Here is a 17437-nt window from a genome sequence, read left to right as displayed (position 1 = left end):
AGGTAATTTGACCGAGAAATCATTTTTTTCTTGCCTTACATCGATTCCCTGGGAAAAAATAATATTAATATTAGGGAAAAAAAAAAGTCACCGCCAATTATTAAAGCTTTTAAAGGCATAATTAAGCATCTTCTGTAGTATTTCTTGAGAAATTAATAAACAATTGTAGATTTGATACTAACCATAATAAATTGAAGGGATAAAGTATTATACGAAGTACAAATTAGCGAATGTCGGACCATCCTAGCGGCATAGCCAATTAACCAAATGACATATCTTCAATGTGGTACCAAATATATAACGTCTAAGATCACATAGGCGAATAGTTAGGTCTGTGGAATCGATTAATCTTGTAATTTTTTTACACATTTCATTAGGGGCGGAGCCAAGATTTTTTTATTAAGGGGACCAAACTTAATAAATGTCTTAATATCTCATGGACAGATATAGTATTCAAATGTGAAAAATAGTGAGGCCAAGTTTTATTAAAAAAATTAATGAAAATGTATGGAAAAGGGAATTTAATGCCTAGGTTTGCTATAACTTATTACTCCCTTCGTTTCGTAATAATCGCAACATTAGGTGTTGCAAAAGTTTTAGAAAAATTATAAAGTAGGGACCAAAAGATGAATATTATAATACTTCCTCCGTTTTTTTTATTGCATCATAGGGTTTTGGAGGCAAAATTTGGTAGTGGAAAAAAGTAAGAGAGAGAAGCGTAAAAATACAAAATTGTCCATGTAATATAAGATAAAATAAAAAGTAAGTGTGAAAAAGTAAGGGTATGTTGGGTATTTGCAGTGTGAACTTAGATATTTTTTATCCTAAAAAGGAAATGATGCAATAATAAGTAAACTTCTTAAAGTAGTAAGTGATGCGATAAAAAAAGAACGGAGGAAGTATAAAATATAGTTATTGGAGTTTGGAGATATGTTTAATTGTTAGTAGGAGAGAAAAATAATAAAAAAAAAATAGTATAAGTGGGGTTGGTAGGAGAGAGAAATAATAAAATAGTAATGGGTCCTTACCAAATAAGGAAGTGTTGTAATTATTATGAAACGAATAAGAAAGTGTTGCAATTTTACGAAACGGAGGGAGTATATGAAATACTCGTAAAAAAAATCTCTACGAAATACTCGTAAAAAAAAAATCTTAAAAAAAATGTGAGGAGCAAGTCTCGAATAGGGATGGCAATGGATCAGATTCGGGTCGGATGGAGCTTCACCCGCATCCTTCCGCTTACTCCATCCGATCCACCCGTCATCCGCCTAACCTGTCATCTGTATCCGATCCAGTCGTCATCCGTGGGTGAATCGGGTAGATCGAGTGCTTAACGGGTAATACGATAATAAAATTAACTTCTGTTAAAAATGACATATAACATTAAATTAATTAACTGTTCATCATTGTCTTTGGTCCTTCACCCTCCTTCACCAACTACGACTTTCTAAACTTGTGCATGGATCCGGTGATGGATGGCTGGCTTGGAGCTCTACTCGACTTCGATCCGATTCGTCACCCGCTTCATCCATTTAAATCGGGTTTTTGCCCATTTATTTATATCGGGTGGATCGGATTACTGGATATCCATATAAAATTGCCATATCTAGTCTCGAACTTGTGACCTCCAAATAGATCACTTTGCTCTACCACCAACTCAGCTATGATGCATTCAACATAAATATTTGCAATATTTAATATATAATCAAAACCAAGGGAGAGGCCATGGCCCACGCCAGCCCCCCCTTGGTTCCGCCACTGCATTTCATGTCATCACTTCTAATATATTTTATTCCCTCTGATGACTAATTAAAATCTTATTTCACCCGTAAAACTATTTAATTTCATGTTCACAAGCTGTCAAACTGACAATTCTTTTTTTTTTTTCTAATAAAAATAAAAATAAATTATTTAATTATTTATTTTAATACCATGCCAAGATTATAATATTCATTTGGCGCTAGCTTTACATACAAAAAATATGACACCATGTTGATACTTAAGAAAATATAAGAAATAACCATCTTAACTTGAGGAATGAGGAGTCTCTCATCCAATCACTAATTGAATTATAGATGAAATATCTCTAAAGTTGTAAGTGAACTAAACTTGCAAAATTATCTAAAAAAGAGAAGATATCCAAAATAATAGTTGGATCTGACTTGGTAAATTAAATTAACTTCATTATATAAAAAGACTTTGTAGGAATAAAAAAAACCCATCAAATAGTATAGAAATATGGTCGAAACATCCAGCTAAATCGTAAAGAGTGCGCGGCTACGCGCATGCAAATGGATGTCCACGTACTTTGTGGCTATATCACATCATAAATATATGTATATACAACATACAAGTACATACTTTCTTTTTTAAAAATGGGTTTTTATCTAAATTATGGAGTATATGATCTTAATAAAAATCACACAATGTTAAAACAAAACATGAATGGCGGCTTGTTGTCTGCAATATAAATATTACGAGTAATATTAAAAATAAAGGAGTGGTTATTAATTGAAATGAATACAAAGTAAAAATGCACTCTTTTGTCAAATAATTGGTGCAGGTGGATCGAATGATGCCACCAAGTGTTTAATTTATTCGATTAACACCTAAGAGTGTCATGTGATGTAATTATCCCACCATAATCACCCCCGCCAACGTAATCCATACTTTAAGCCTTTAAATTAATTAGCACCAATTATGAGAAGAATGAACCATCACAATTACTTCTAATATCTTTCATTATTCTACGCGATTATATACGGCTAATTTGTGAGTAGTACTTTTTGTTTCTTGTTACATGTAATATTTTGAATTTTATGTTTCCAAACTTCTAAATTTGACCATTAAAATTCTTTACAAAAAATTATAGCTCTGTAGTAATATATATCGAAACAAATTCATCATCTTATTACACAATAGCATTACTTTATATACTTGTATATAAATTGTAATGAAAGCTAATAAATAAATAGGATAAAAGTCAAAACAATAGTACATGTATTGTGACAATACAGAGGAATAATTACATATCGACCTTTTTTATTAGGCCGCCTAGCTAATTAGGTAGAGGTTTGTTTTAATCAGGGTATATTTAGTATTGATGATTATGTTGGGATTATAGCAATAATTTCATAATCATGTGGGCTATACCAATTAAGTTGCAAATCCACACTCTCTTGTCTCTTCATTTAATTGGCCATATAAGAATAGAAATTGGGATAACGCATGCTGCTTACACTTAGCTTTAAAGTAAGAAGAGCCACGTATTTGTCTAATGCCAAAATAATGGATTGTACTTTTGTCCTTGCTACTGTCATCTTAGGAAATGATTATGCTAATTTGGACTCTGAGTGACAAAATTAATAAATAACGCTTTTTATATATATTTTGATAGAGTATATAAATTAATTATGAATTTCAGTCATCAGCCTATTTTTTGGTTGAATAAGTCTTTTAACATGGTATTAAAACCTTAAACTTATACAGTAATTGAAATTCATGATTAATTTATATATTCTATTATTTTTTTATTAAGATTTTGTTATAATCGAGCGAGATAGATCATACTAATTAATTAGCCTACAAGATTCATTCTACGACGGTTCTATACTTTTACTCCATCACCTCCTTTTGGGTTTTGGCTACATCTGCCTATCTCTATCTAAGGTTCAATTCCATCAAAAAAAAGTTGCAAGATTTTTCATATCAATTATATAATACAAATTAAAATAGCTACTTTTTATGTACTCATTCTGATCGCCAACTATTGCACCATATATAGAAGAATTTATGCACCTTAATACACATTTTCTTCTTTAAATATTCTTAATTATATAAATTTGATATTATAAAAGTATATTTTGAAATGAATTTAACAAAATCATGCATATTATAATTCATGCTATATTTTTATCCTTATGTAGTGATTAAATCATTATACGATCGAATATGTGATTAAAATAATAATAATGTTATAAGTAGTGAGCGTCAAAAGTTTTAGTGAAGGGTGAATTGGATGTATATATAACTATAGACTTTAAGGTGTTATATTATACATATGGACATAGCAATCATGATACTGGGGATATTTTTTAATAATATTGTATGTTTCGGGGTTTTTTTGTCTCTCGGGAGAGTCACGTCACTAAGTTTGGATTCCGAACGCCTGTACCTGCAAAACAACGGAGACTCCGGTTGGGTGGAGTTCCTCCTCCGACAATCAAGTTAGAACGTGTACAGAGAATAATGTAAAAGTGTGGAAAGTAAAGTGGGATCTTCTCGGATTTCGAGATTAGGTGTTTTCTCTGTTTTTGAGAGAATTGATTATGTTCTAATCATTTAATGTTGTTCCCAAGGTGGGGTAAATCTCCCTATTTATAGGATAATTGGGATTTGTGCCCCTATCCTAAGTTACGGAAACCTAGGACTATTCGGCTGCGCCGTTTTTGGGCGGTCTAGGGAATTGGGCCTTGAAGGCTGCCAATTCCATATGGGGTATCTGTCTGCCACGTGTTTAGCCCTAATAGGTCTACTTTGGACTTTCCCTTGGATGACACGTGTCACGCTCTGATTGGTCCACGTGACGGGATAAAAATACCCAATCATTGTATGCTGTCAAAGTTCACTATCTTTTAAAATTTGGAAGGTGCGCGGATAATGAACAACTCTCACTTGTTTTTACATTAATACTTTAATACTCGTATCTTTTTGGAGTAGCTAAAGATAGGATAAATAGGGCTTAATTTGATGCTAAGTATATAAGCTAAGCGAGATTGGCAAGCATCCCATGATGTCCCACTCGATCTAATTGTGTTTTAGCTGCCGTCCATATATATCATTGTTCATGATGATTAGTGTGCTCGTAAAACAATACTTCTTATACATTTAGATCGAGTCATTCGAGTGGACTATTACTTTAAATTAATAATGTCACATTGTTAATTTAAAGTAATAGTCCACATTGTTCATGATGATTAGTGTGCTCGTAAATTGTTCATGATGACAAATCTATTACTTTTTCCTATTCAAATTTATTACTTTAACCAAAGTGAAAAATTATAGGGCGTAAAAAAATCTCACAAGAGCTTTATTGGTTTTTTTTTTTTTCAACTCCACACACTTAGCCATACCTTTCCACCACCCCATTAATTTTGTATCAAGGAGATGGTTTAACGATTCTTGACCATGCAAATTAATGAACATGTATGTTAAACTAATGACATTCAAGATCTGATTATAAAATAAAGATCAATACAATATACCTTGCTTGAAGAACATAAGATCAAATAATAATTAGTAAAATTTAGTAAACTCATGAGATAAAAAACATAGGTAGTACTAAAATCAATTTCAGTTCAAATTAAAAATAAAGAAGTCATACTCTGTGGACAAGTATACTTCATATGAAAACTCTATCTAATATACGAGTACAGTTTAAGTTTAAACATACTATTGTATTCCAATATCAATTTCAATATATTTTGTAACTATTTTGCCTAGTTAATTAGTAGAAGCTAAGACATTTATGTTATGTCATTTATTAATGAATTTCTATTTGTGTGCAAAGGATCAACAAAAAAATATTAAGAATGTGAATTTATTTTTATTATTTTTCAATTTGTGTGCAAAGGATCAACAAAAAGATAGACGTAAGAAATAATGTCGATCAAATCATGGTAGGTGAAAAAAAGGAGAAAAGAAAATAAATGATGTTAAAAAATAAGAGTGCAATATTATTAATAGACACATTTATGGATAGCAACTTTTCTTATTTTTTATTTTTAGATAGATTACGGTCTTGCAAAAACGTTCATAATTTACAAACCCCATGTATCTTTTAAAATTAAAAAATAAAAAAATTGACAAAACTAGGAGTATACACCGACCAGATGTTATAAGCCGTACAAAAATTATTAATCAAGGTTCATTGTTGTGGCCCGTACAAGGTTAAGACATAAGACACATCAATCATGCTCATGCATACACATTTATCTAGACAAACTTAGAGAAAAAAAAAATAGATGCCACAAAATAAAAAGAGACGAGAATAACGAGCGAAGCATGGCTGATAAAGAAGTGTGAAGTGTAGTCAGTTCAACCACAAATGACTGCGTTTTATTAAAGAGAACAATCGTAATAACGTTTCATGTTATTTTTTGTCTCACCATTATCAGCCCCTCTTTTATCCTTAACCTTGATTGTATTTTTCCACTATTACTAGTGGCGGATTCAAGATTTTCGAACTGGTAAGTCACCATCAATAATTGATCACTTGTTTCAATCTAAGAATTATGTTAAAAAAAAAAAAAATTATTTCATCAAAATAATTTCAATCCAAAAATAGGACATAAAAATCCATACTACAGTACTACTTAAAAATTCAATCTTACAAGTCGAAAGTACTTTAAAATTCCAAATAAATAACATGTTACAAATAAATGATAAAATAAAATTATTACATTAAATAAACTTTATGAATTTTTACTTAATTGATAAGCTTTGGGAAAATATTAAAATTGGTTGCACAAATATAGTATAAATAGAAACAAGAATTATGCAAAAAATTGTTTAAAAAAAAAAAAGAATTATTAAAAAATTATACCAAAAAAAAAAAAAAAAAAAAAAAAAAAAAAAAAAAAAAGAAAGAAAGTAAGTAAGTGAGATAACTTAAGAGAGCGGTTATTAAATATAACCAGCCCTCTACTTTTGCTTTTTCCCAATGATAGCCAATTTTTATTCCGACTCTTTTTGGCAGCCCTAAACTTTCACTTTTTTACTACTATAACCTTAATAATGATTTCCCGTTAAATTTCCGTTAAATCTAACTTACTATGGTCTACGGATTACTAAACAAGTTAACTATTCCAATAATTAAAAAAAAAAGGAAAAAAATAAAAAAAAACCCAGAAAAATACCCCCACAAATACCTCCATCCTCCTTATCTCTACTCTTCCTTCAACCTCCAAACTCCATAGATTTATCTCTCCACCTTCATCACCATTAATTGATAAATGTGTAAATGTCAATCAACCTCCAGACTCTTAACTGTTTGATTCTTTGAAGTGCTCTTCATTTCTCCCCCTTTTTTTTCAATCAAATTATAGGGTTCTTCATTTTCGTGCATATATGGTATCTTAGGAGGGGTTAAGGTGGGTGGGGTTTTCGTAAGGGTATTTCATGCAGGAGGGGTTTTGGTAGGTGTAGGTGGTAATTTTGTGAGTTGCGAGTTTCTTGGGTGGGTTGTTGATTACGTGGTGGGTTTTGGGGTTGGTGGCCATTTTCGTGGGACTGTGGGAGGTTGTTGCGATTGAGTGGAGGGGGATGGAGAGGGGGTGATTGTTGCGGTGGAGGGGAAGACGGAGATGTGGTGGTTGTTGGAGTGGAGGGTGTTGCGGGTGGAGGGTTTTTGGGTTGGAGGTGCATGAAAGATGAATGAAAGGAAGGAGAGAGAAAATGGTTAAGAGAGAAAATGTATATTTTTTTTATTTTTTTATTTTTATGGGATAGAGAAAATGGTTGGCAACAGTTAAAGTTAACAAATATTTAACGGTTTAGACTTAATATTTAATAAGGTTACAGTTGCAACTTTTAAAAAGTTGAAAGCTACCATTGAGAATCCAAAAAAAATTGACTACCGTTGGAAATAAGCAATAGTAGAGAGCTACCATTAAGAATTTCCCAAAATCATTCAAATTCAATGGCAGTAGAAAAGAGACCTGTTATTTAAATAACATGTCTCTTTGATATTTAAAAAAAAACTGATGGTAAACTTATTGTAGGCTATGTAGCAATAGCAACATCAAAGAGACCTCCTATGATATTTAAAAAAAAAAACCAATTTTTTTTTTTTTTTTTTTGCTGGTCACGTGCACCACTGTGCACATGAGTAGATCCGTCCATGACTATCACCCACTTTTCATTTTCTCCGTTTTTCTACGACTAGTAATTTTTAAAACTCTATTCTTTCTTTAATTTAGTACTACTCCTAGTACAAAGGAGCTTAATTTGGTAATTTTATGATTTCCATTTTTTCCCAACCCCCTTGAATTGTTCCTCAAACATATTGTATTGTAACAGATAAACGCGTGTCTATAACAATTTATGAATTAGTACAATTTTTGTGTATTGAATGCATATGATCGATACTCTGTATATAATAAGCTACGAGATTTGCTTTTACTTTATATGTGTTGTTCATATGTTTGGTCCTTAGGACATTAACATCAATCATAATCACATGTATTTTTTTAAAAATCTCATGGTCATTTATTGTTTGTATGGGGTGAAACTAGAATAATTTACCCTACACAACATAACTTAAAAGAAATCAGTTCTCAATAAAAGTTAAATAAAATCACGTTTAAAATATAGGTTATCCTTATTGAATATTGATTACATCAAGTAATAATATAGTGAGATCGAATCGGTTACATCGAATAATGATATAGTGAGATGGAATCTTTTACTTAAAACAAGTTTTACTTAAAAGATGTCACAAATAAAGTTCACGTGCTCATGTCTGAATTTGCACTCTATTATGAATGAAAGGGGAAGGAATTATATCAATGAAGTTAGGAATCATGAGCTGAGGCATTTGCAATCTGTTTGATATTACTAGAACCATGACTCTCAAAATCTTAATGCCAAAAGGGATTAATAAAATGAGCTTTATTATTGTTTTGATGGCAATTAGTAAAACATGAAGTAACTGAATGAAGTTGACACATGTTTGTGGAATTTCTTTTATTATTAAGATCTTCGACTTTAATAAAGTTGCAAAATATTGTAGCCGTTCTAATATCTGCATCAGTGGCAAATCAAAGTGACATTTTAATCACAACTTAATGATTACCAACTCTTTTTCTTGGCAGGCCCAACTGCTAGAATATGTTGCTAATCTAGGCTGCTGATTATTGTACCGCTGAAAATAGAATTTCACATGTAGTATTAGTCATTATTGTTCGCTGCTATTTACATTCCTAATATTCCCTCGGTCTCATTTTACAGCTCTTACAAAAATTGATAAGACAAGTATATATCCTACATCATTTACAGAAAAGTGAATAGGAAAAAGAATTTTAACCTTCGCGCCCAAGAAGCCAATCATATGTAAAATGTTATTAGACCTTGTTATATGTTTTTTAGGATAAAAGTAACATGTGTTTAATTATAATGCGTGCATGTCTATAGAATGAAGTATAGTACTCTGTAATCCGTAAGCACTTCACTTTGAATGAAGTACCATACATACTCACCTGGTAGTTAAATACAGGTACTTAAATTAATTGATCTCTTAATTAAAGGCTAAAGCCAATGCTAAGATTGAAAGAAGTGTTGGTAAGAGCCATATAGTTGTTTTATCACAATTTACAAGGTAAAGGGCAGAGTGAGTTATAATTGGGCCCAGAGGTACAAACATTGGGCTGATTGTCCAAAATCTCTAACACTGAAACCTATCCGAGTTTTAAATACCTTTTCTGTTCTGAAATTGCCCAGAAATAGAAATCTGGAAACAAAAAAATCTCAAGGAAGAAGAAGAAGATCCCTGAAGATGGGAATATGGGCAGGAATAGGAGTGTTGTTGCCATTTCCATTCTACTATTGGTTATGGAAACAACCTCAGAAATGGGTTCATCTTTGCGGCAAACAAAATGATCCTTCCAAGATTATGGCTTTTGTCTCTCATTTTCTCAAACTCATTCAGTTTCTCTTCTCTTTCATGGCCTCCTCCTTTCTATTTTTGGCCTCTCTTCCTTGCTGGCCAGTTCCTCAACTTCAGGTCCATCCTTTTCTCTCTTCTTTTATTTCTAATTTCTCAATATTTTTTGTTTGTTTGATTGTAGTTAATCACGAGGAAAATAGACTTGGTTTAATTATGCAAGATGGAAAGAGAAGATTGTGTTATTGGAGTTTCTGAGATTAATTAAGTGGGGAGAATGAATGAATGAATGAATGAATGAATTAGTAATGTAGACTTGGTTTAATTTGTTGGGCCCCTTTACATGATTTTTTGAAGAAGATGGATTTTGCAATTAATAGTCTGAATACCGAGTTAGTAAGTTGTTAGGGGTGATATATTTTCCGATATTGATTATGTATTCCGGATAACTAATTACTTACCAAAGATCAGTTATCCGATGCTTGCTTATCGGTTCTTCTAAAAATTTGATGGCATAAGTGATGAATACATTACCGATTCCAGTTGATGACAAGGTTGAGAAACACTGAAGTAAGTTGGAGAAATCCTAGAGAGTGAAGGGTTATTTAGTAGTATGAGTTGAAGATATATAGGATATGGTAATACTACTCCTTTGATCAGCTATAAGCCTAATACAATTCAGACTGTTATTATGGTTGTATCTATTTCTATCTTGCTTCTCTGCCATTCACCTATAAAGCTTACATTACCCAAAGTTCTTCCATGTATCCTCGCAAGACATGGAAACCTTAGAGAAACATACTTCGTATATGCTAATTTCTCCGGGAAACTTTTTGAGAGGGTTGACAGTAATGAATTTGCTTTCTTGTTCTTGCTAAGGCGTACTGTCCACTGCTTTTCCATTTCCAGGCTTCTTCCAAGAACATGAAATTGTGTTTGAATGGGAGGGTGTTGTGAATTTGACCTTTGGTTGGAGATGATGATACCTGTTGATAGGGTTACTGAGGCTTGCAGTTAATACATTGTGTCAAAATAAACTTAAAATTTTACTGATTGTCAGACTGTACAAAAAGTGGATGAAATTCAGGAAATAGGGTTCTTATTTTTGTTCTTGCTCCAAAATTTGGCCCCTGTGATTCTTCAGTTATTTCCTAATTAAGAAATTTTTTATTCAAAAAGCATTTAACTAAGACCATTTATTTAGTTTCAGAGTTGGTATTTGCTTTTCCTAAGGACTAAGGAGTTTCTCATCTTCTTCATCCTTCTTTTCTTCCTGTTGTTCTCCCCCTGTCCTTTATACTTTATGTTAACTAATGGAGTGTTCAATTAATTGCAGGGTTTATCAGTTATTGGGCGAATCTGGCACTTATTATGGTGTTCGCTTTGGAAAGTCCGTTCCTTGGGTTACTGAATTTCCATTTGGTTACATCAAAGATCCACAGTATGTTGGAAGCATTATGAGTTTACTGGCCTGTCTTTCGTGGGTTCCCTTCCAATATATCCTTTTGTGGTGCCTCGGCTATGTGTTCATGATACATGTAGAGTCAGACGAAGATCCAACCACTCGTGCCAAACCACTCAGATGAGTTTCCAACTCATCCTTAGAATATCCTATAAGCCACTGATGCAAAAAAATTTAGTGAAATGAAGCTCCCAAGTTCACATCAATTTTTCTTGTGCTTAGTTTTGGTACCTGTTTTGTATCATTTTGTTTGCTTCAAATTAATTAGTGGTGAGTCCCTTGCAAAACTCGATCTTTGTAACTTCAGTATGTGAATCTTTGGTTCTGAAAATAAAGAAAATGAATGATTGTCTATTCTCATTCAAGTTTCAGAATGTACAGTTGATGTCATTACATAAGCATACAAGAGTAACATCTTCCAAGTACTGTGTCTCCCTCACACTCATATTTCGTTTTCTTAAATCAATTTCCATGAGGGGTTTGGTAGAATAAGTTGAAAGAGAAAGAAAAAAAAAAGGTGGGGAGAACATCCTTGATATGCCATTTTACACCAAAGCTGGAACTGCAGTTGCAATCTTAAAAACTTTAAGTGCATCTTTTACAGCTTCAACATCAATATCTGCCAATTTTCCTGTTTTTGATGCTATGATTGTACACTTCTTTCCTTCTGCATTGGGAACAAAACGTTTTCCCTTTTCTTCAGAGCAAAACAAAGCGATGCTGCAGAATTTGAGTGAAGATATTATCATTTCTTTGCAACTTTGTGAGTGTTAATGCAGCTATAGTAGATTCAATTACAAAACTCTTATGTGCCAATTTTAATACAAATTTGGTCTAACCTGGGTTTTTCTCGGGCATGCGCAAGCTGAATAGCTGCTGTGTTGGTTGCTATAACGCCAACAGAATCATTGATCAATGCTGCTAACTGATGCATATTTACAAAGTTAGAGTCAAGTGCTATAAGTTCAAGTTAAAGTTCCGGAAGTTCTTCATGCTTTGGATCAAGTAAAAATAACATTGTACTTACTTTGCCAGGCGTCGTTATAAACACAATGCTTGTTTCGTCCCCGACAATTTCCTCCACATCTTCTCTTAGTTTTTCATGTGGAATCACAAACACTGGAGTAACTCCCCTGTTTTAACAAAACAGTTTGATGCAGCAGACAATTTTTGGCTTAAAAATTTTCTGAGCTAGCAAAATGCTGCCCAAAAAATAAAAATAAAAAATGTTACATGTTACAACCAACATTACCTGATCGCCTGGGATATTTCTGCCCAGATCTCTATAGGGAGCAAGCTATCAGTATCTCCTCTGGACTGCATTGATGCCTGTGAGTCGCACTGTATGCCATGAATCACAACATATTTCCCCTTTTCTGCTCCTGCTTCCTTATATTTAGCATCCACAACCTCCTTCAGCCTCCTTGAAATTGATACCTTCAAGGGGGTAACTGGCAGCCGAGGTACGTTCTTAGCTGGTCGGCCTAACCATTCAACCATCTGATGGTACCTAGTAGCCATAAAAAAAAAAACCAACACAAATAAGGAATTGTGTTTTGCTTATGATATTAAAATGTTAAAGTTGCGGGTAAGTTGTGTTAATTCTCACATGTTATATCCTCCCTCTGAAAGATTCATACTGTCTGGTGTAAATGTTTCAGATAGTAAGAGTCCAGCTCCTGCTGCATTTACATTGGGATAAATGTAGCTTACTCTGTCTCTTGCTGTTGTCATGAACAAAAATGCTGCATGCCCTAGCCCTGCTAGTTTTGTAGACAGTACCATGTCATAATATCTATTCTGCAAGAAAAATTAAAATCAATTTGTAAATTGTCTACACTTTTATGCGATGAGTATGTAGCTGTTCCGATTTACCACTTCCCTTGATCGATAGTTTAGGATCTTCAGTGAGTATGTTGTTGCTTGATCATCTATATTTACTCATTTAGTTGTGTTGGCACAAGAAACGTATCTCATTAAAATGGGTGTTATAAAGTTGACTGTGAGTCATGTAGGCCTAAATTTTGTTGGAGCTTAGACTACCTCTTCTTTCAGAGCTACATATTACTAACATTCAAACTCTACTAACGTGAAATATTGGCATATTACTTATGACATTTGGAAGGTATGATGCTTCTTTTTAGTTTGAACTTGAAGTGCCCCAAAAAAGATAGAACATACTGACCAACCTTAAGAAGTCCAATCATGTCAGTGTACTCTGCTGGATCAGGAAAATGATCATCAGGATCGTAAACAGTTGCCCACCTCACATTTTTATTCATTTCATAAGTCTGTTTTCCTCTGGCTGATGTAATTATATCGATCTGAACTCCAGGATACCTATCTTTGATCAACTGAATTACAGGGAAGAAAAGCAGGTTCTCATATACACCACCAGAAATCACACAGCAACATCTTCTGACATCTCCTCTCACCTTTGATGCCAATGATGCTACCTCCACAGAATATCCTTGTGGGAACTTAAGGAACCCATATGGGTTGCCGGGATTATCCGGTGGTCTTGGGTCTTCCTCTTGTTTCCCATCAGTATACAATGACCCATATTCTATATCTGGATCATCCTCTCCATCGTCGAATAGATCTAACCACGGGTTTTTCTTCTTTGCTTGTGGCAGAAGAATTGGTCGTTTCGCGCTAAGTGAGTGTTCTAGTGGATTCAGAAAGGAGAGTTTGGTGAGGTGGTTGGAATTACTAGGCAAGGAAGGAGAGTTGAAGAAAATTGGAGCTAGACACTTGGGTAGTAGAGAAGTAGCCATAGCTAAAGTCTGTTTTTGTGAAATGTGTGTTTTGGTTTTGGCAGTTGGTTTGTGAGATAATTGGATAAGTGAGGAAGCTGATTTCATTTTATGCCTCACATTATTAATTTCTTATTGTAAATATTATTTTCCCTTGTGTTGTACTTTTGTAAATATTATTTTCCCTTTGTAAATTCTTATTGTTGTACACTTTTGTAAATATTATTTTCCCTTATATTATGTGGACGAATTGTTTTGGAAGCATTCTCGATAAATTTGGCCTCATTTGCAGATTGCATCAGCTTTGTTTTTAACACTTCAGAAATTTTCGGTTTAAAGAAGTTCTGAGCAAGATGGAAAGATAAAATTTGACACCGGGAAATCAAGAATAAAAATCTGTTTTTATATATACTCAAAGTAAGAAAGCTTTGATTACATATCTCAGTTGTCAATAAAAGAATTGCAAGACCATCATTCTGTGATGGTGTGTAGAAATTTAATGACAGTAAAACACTAAGCATTATTTTGCAATGAACTCTAGTACAAAAATCTCATGAAGTAGAGGCCAAAAGGCTTTTGGCTGGAGATCGAAGGGCGACAGCGCCATTATCTGGTTTTGAAAACTTCTTGTAAACTGCTCTCAGCCTGTTTTCCGGTGCTGCCATATGGAAGCTAACCAACAGCCTAGCACATTCCCTGCACATCATATCATCACAAAATGTATGTTTAGTATAACTTTCATGGTCGATGTATATAGCACTTTATATGTGTTTATTTGGGAACAGTTCTTACGTAAGCTGGTTTTCAGAGTAGCCTGTGTAATGCTTGAGAGTTTCTGCCCAAGAGGGACTGTTGTTCATAGTACAACGAGCAGCGTACACACTCGAAGCAGCCAGAAGTGAAGGAGGATACTTGATTGTGGTAGCATAATTCATCATGCCAAGCTCTGAAAAGAAGTATGACATATTCTCCAACTGCCATTAACCAAAAACAAGCAAAGAAAACCAATCAGTAAAAGTTGATTATTGTAGGCTAAAATCTTCACAATTGAGATCCAATTGTATGTATATATATACCTCAGAATTAGCTGGAACAGAAGCTTTGACATATCTAGTGAGGAACATGTATGGTGTAGGGACTGTCAAATACCACTCCATATTCCCAAGTATTGTTTTCTCCATTGCCAGAACTTGCTCTCTCACATATGCCTTGTCTGATATCTGTACAAAATCATTCACCTGCAACAATTTTCACTCAGATTAATAACATTACTAGCTCAAAAACAACCCATAAACAGTTTCAGTTTTAGGGTCCTGAAATTACAGTACCTCAGGTGCCCAAATTTCTTCATACTTGCAGGCAATGAGCATTGAGGCAATGCCTACCAACTGAAGCTCTTTCCTAGGGACAACCTTCATCGAAAGGAAGCGATCGATGATGTTTATGGTGAGGTAAAGGGTCTCCTGCCTCAACTCAAACTTGTAATGCACTTCAATTAACCAATCTACAAGAATTGACCTCATCTTCTCATTGATATCAGGCTGAGAATCCATGTAATCGCGCACTCGACTCTCGGCCTCAGCAATCTTGTAGAAGTTGTAAATGTCCTCAACATACTCAACAACTGCCAATTCATCTTCTATGCTTCCCTCATCAATGTTGACCACTAGTTCTTGAGGTTTCTTGGTCAGTCCACAAGCTTCCTGAATAATTTTGCACATTTAATTTAGAACAATATTTGTCTACTATACTAATCTTAATCGGATGCAATTAAATGATTGAAATTAGACCTTGCTACGGGCGGTGAGGAAAGAAGTAAGGGTTGGGGATTTCTTCTTCTTAGGTGCTGGTTTATGCTCAACCTTCCCATGTCCAGAAGGGGTTTTTGAGTCAACTTCAGTTTTCTTCTTTTCTTGCACCTTTTTCTGGGCTGCTGCTGCTACTCCTGCTCCTGTTACCCCAATTTTCCTTGCGCCACCAACATTTACATCCACAACTTGAACTCCTTGTTTCTGCAAACAGTCCAGATTTTGATAGATAAGTAATTTGCATCAATCAAATTAAAACCAAAATTTTCAGTTGTCTTATTATATTTGAAAAGAGGGATGATGTAGATGGAATTTGATCCGAGGCTTTGGTAATAGTACCTTGTTTTTCTGAGCAGCGGCTTGTGCATTTGCTACTAACTGCGCACAGAAACTCCGAGTGAGAGGACGGTTGATTGCCTGGGGTTTAACAATACCATTACCACCAACTGCTCCTCTTGCAGTCACTACGTTTCCAATGTCTCCTAATGCTGTCCTATTTTTTCTCTCTCCTTGACCATTTTTCTGTTGAACTCCACCTATTCATTCACACATCCCAAGATTTTAGGTTTTTTTTTCAAACGGACAAGAATCAGAATACCCAGATCAAAACTTAAAACCAAGATTAACAACAATGAATTGGGGGTTTTAATTATAATTTTTAATCAAATTCTCGTCAAACATATGAGTCAAAGAAACCAAATTCAAGAGGAAAACAAAAGAATAAGTAGAAAAATCAAAGATCAAATCTTTCGACATTATAACAACAGAAAGGAAATAGAGATGGATGGAAATCAAAAATCCACATCCAAAAAACACAGAGAAGTCAATCAGAAATACAAAAAACAGAGAAATTAAAAACCAGAAATGAATTTCCGAAAAACAGAGAAAATCAGAATGAACAGAGAAAAAAATGGAGATAAATAACAAAATTGAATTCTGATTAAAGTTATAAAGATGAACATGAGATAGATCAAATAGTATGCAAAATCGGTGAATGAAATGGCGAATAGGAAAGAAGAATACCTCTGGGTTGATCTTGAAGAACAGGTCGAGCAGCCATTCTCTGTTTCGATTTCTCTGAGTAAAATATTCTCTCTCTCTCTCTCTCTCCTTCTCTCCTAAGAGTGGATTAATGAGCGACGAAGATGGAGATGACAGAACAAGGTTTGCAATGGCGGTATTTAAATGGGGGTGGGGATCCACAACGGTCGAATTTTCTGTAAAGTTCGGATCGTTGGATGCGCTCCAATCTAACGGTAAACTCCAATGTTTTTTCTTTTTATTATTTTCGCCCATATGTGTATATGTGTATGGGCCTTTAATGGGCCTACCGTTATAACTTCCCTGGGACTTGGACTTATCCGTTCCTCCTTTCTTCTTTTTTTCTTTTCTTTTCCTTTTATTATTTCCCTTTGTTGACTTTTAGGACTTTAGGTGCTACTTGCTAGTCTTGCTACATAACATGCCATATAATAAGGCAGGCAAAATTAAACGAGGGGTCGACACATTAATGTGATGCTATTATACTAGAAGGCATCTCTTGGATTGTTATAGGATTATTACACAATTTTAATGTATGATTCATGTGTGTGAATTATGATCGTTAAAATTAAGTAATAAATTTAGAGATGATCACTTATTGTATTATGTATTTTATATGACAATCGACACAATGAGATTACAAAGTTTGCTCAACAAAAATAGTTTTTATTTTTATTTTTTATTTTTTATTTATTCTTTATTTATTTTT

At 33.8% G+C, this 17437-nt stretch overlaps 2 protein-coding genes and 1 pseudogene across 2 annotated transcripts; 1 reads left to right on the top strand and 2 right to left on the bottom strand.

Moving 5' to 3' along the window:
• The first annotated feature begins 9418 nt into the window (after positions 1-9418).
• On the top strand, positions 9419-11296 carry LOC110739970 (annotated as a pseudogene).
• A 152-nt stretch (positions 11297-11448) lies between these two features.
• LOC110739969 (photosynthetic NDH subunit of subcomplex B 1, chloroplastic-like) lies at positions 11449-13975 on the bottom strand. The gene is made up of 6 exons (XM_021920453.1): positions 13313-13975; positions 12733-12923; positions 12376-12633; positions 12151-12256; positions 11963-12048; positions 11449-11843 (listed from the first exon to the last, which is right to left on the bottom strand). The coding sequence occupies exons 1-6, from the start codon at positions 13898-13900 to the stop codon at positions 11669-11671; spliced, it is 1404 nt and encodes a 467-aa protein (XP_021776145.1). The 5' UTR covers positions 13901-13975; the 3' UTR covers positions 11449-11668.
• Positions 13976-14261: 286 nt separating this feature from the next.
• Positions 14262-16862, bottom strand: LOC110739968 (G2/mitotic-specific cyclin S13-7-like). The gene is made up of 7 exons (XM_021920452.1): positions 16711-16862; positions 16027-16223; positions 15670-15891; positions 15208-15582; positions 14956-15117; positions 14672-14853; positions 14262-14575 (listed from the first exon to the last, which is right to left on the bottom strand). The coding sequence occupies exons 1-7, from the start codon at positions 16745-16747 to the stop codon at positions 14431-14433; spliced, it is 1320 nt and encodes a 439-aa protein (XP_021776144.1). The 5' UTR covers positions 16748-16862; the 3' UTR covers positions 14262-14430.
• Between the last annotated feature and the right edge of the window lie 575 nt (positions 16863-17437).

This window comes from Chenopodium quinoa, unplaced genomic scaffold (genome assembly GCF_001683475.1).
Source record: "Chenopodium quinoa cultivar QQ74 unplaced genomic scaffold, ASM168347v1, whole genome shotgun sequence".
In the NCBI taxonomy this organism is placed as follows: domain Eukaryota; kingdom Viridiplantae; phylum Streptophyta; class Magnoliopsida; order Caryophyllales; family Amaranthaceae; genus Chenopodium; species Chenopodium quinoa.
Note: the sequence above shows the minus strand (reverse complement) of the source record. Positions and strands in the feature narration are given on the sequence as shown.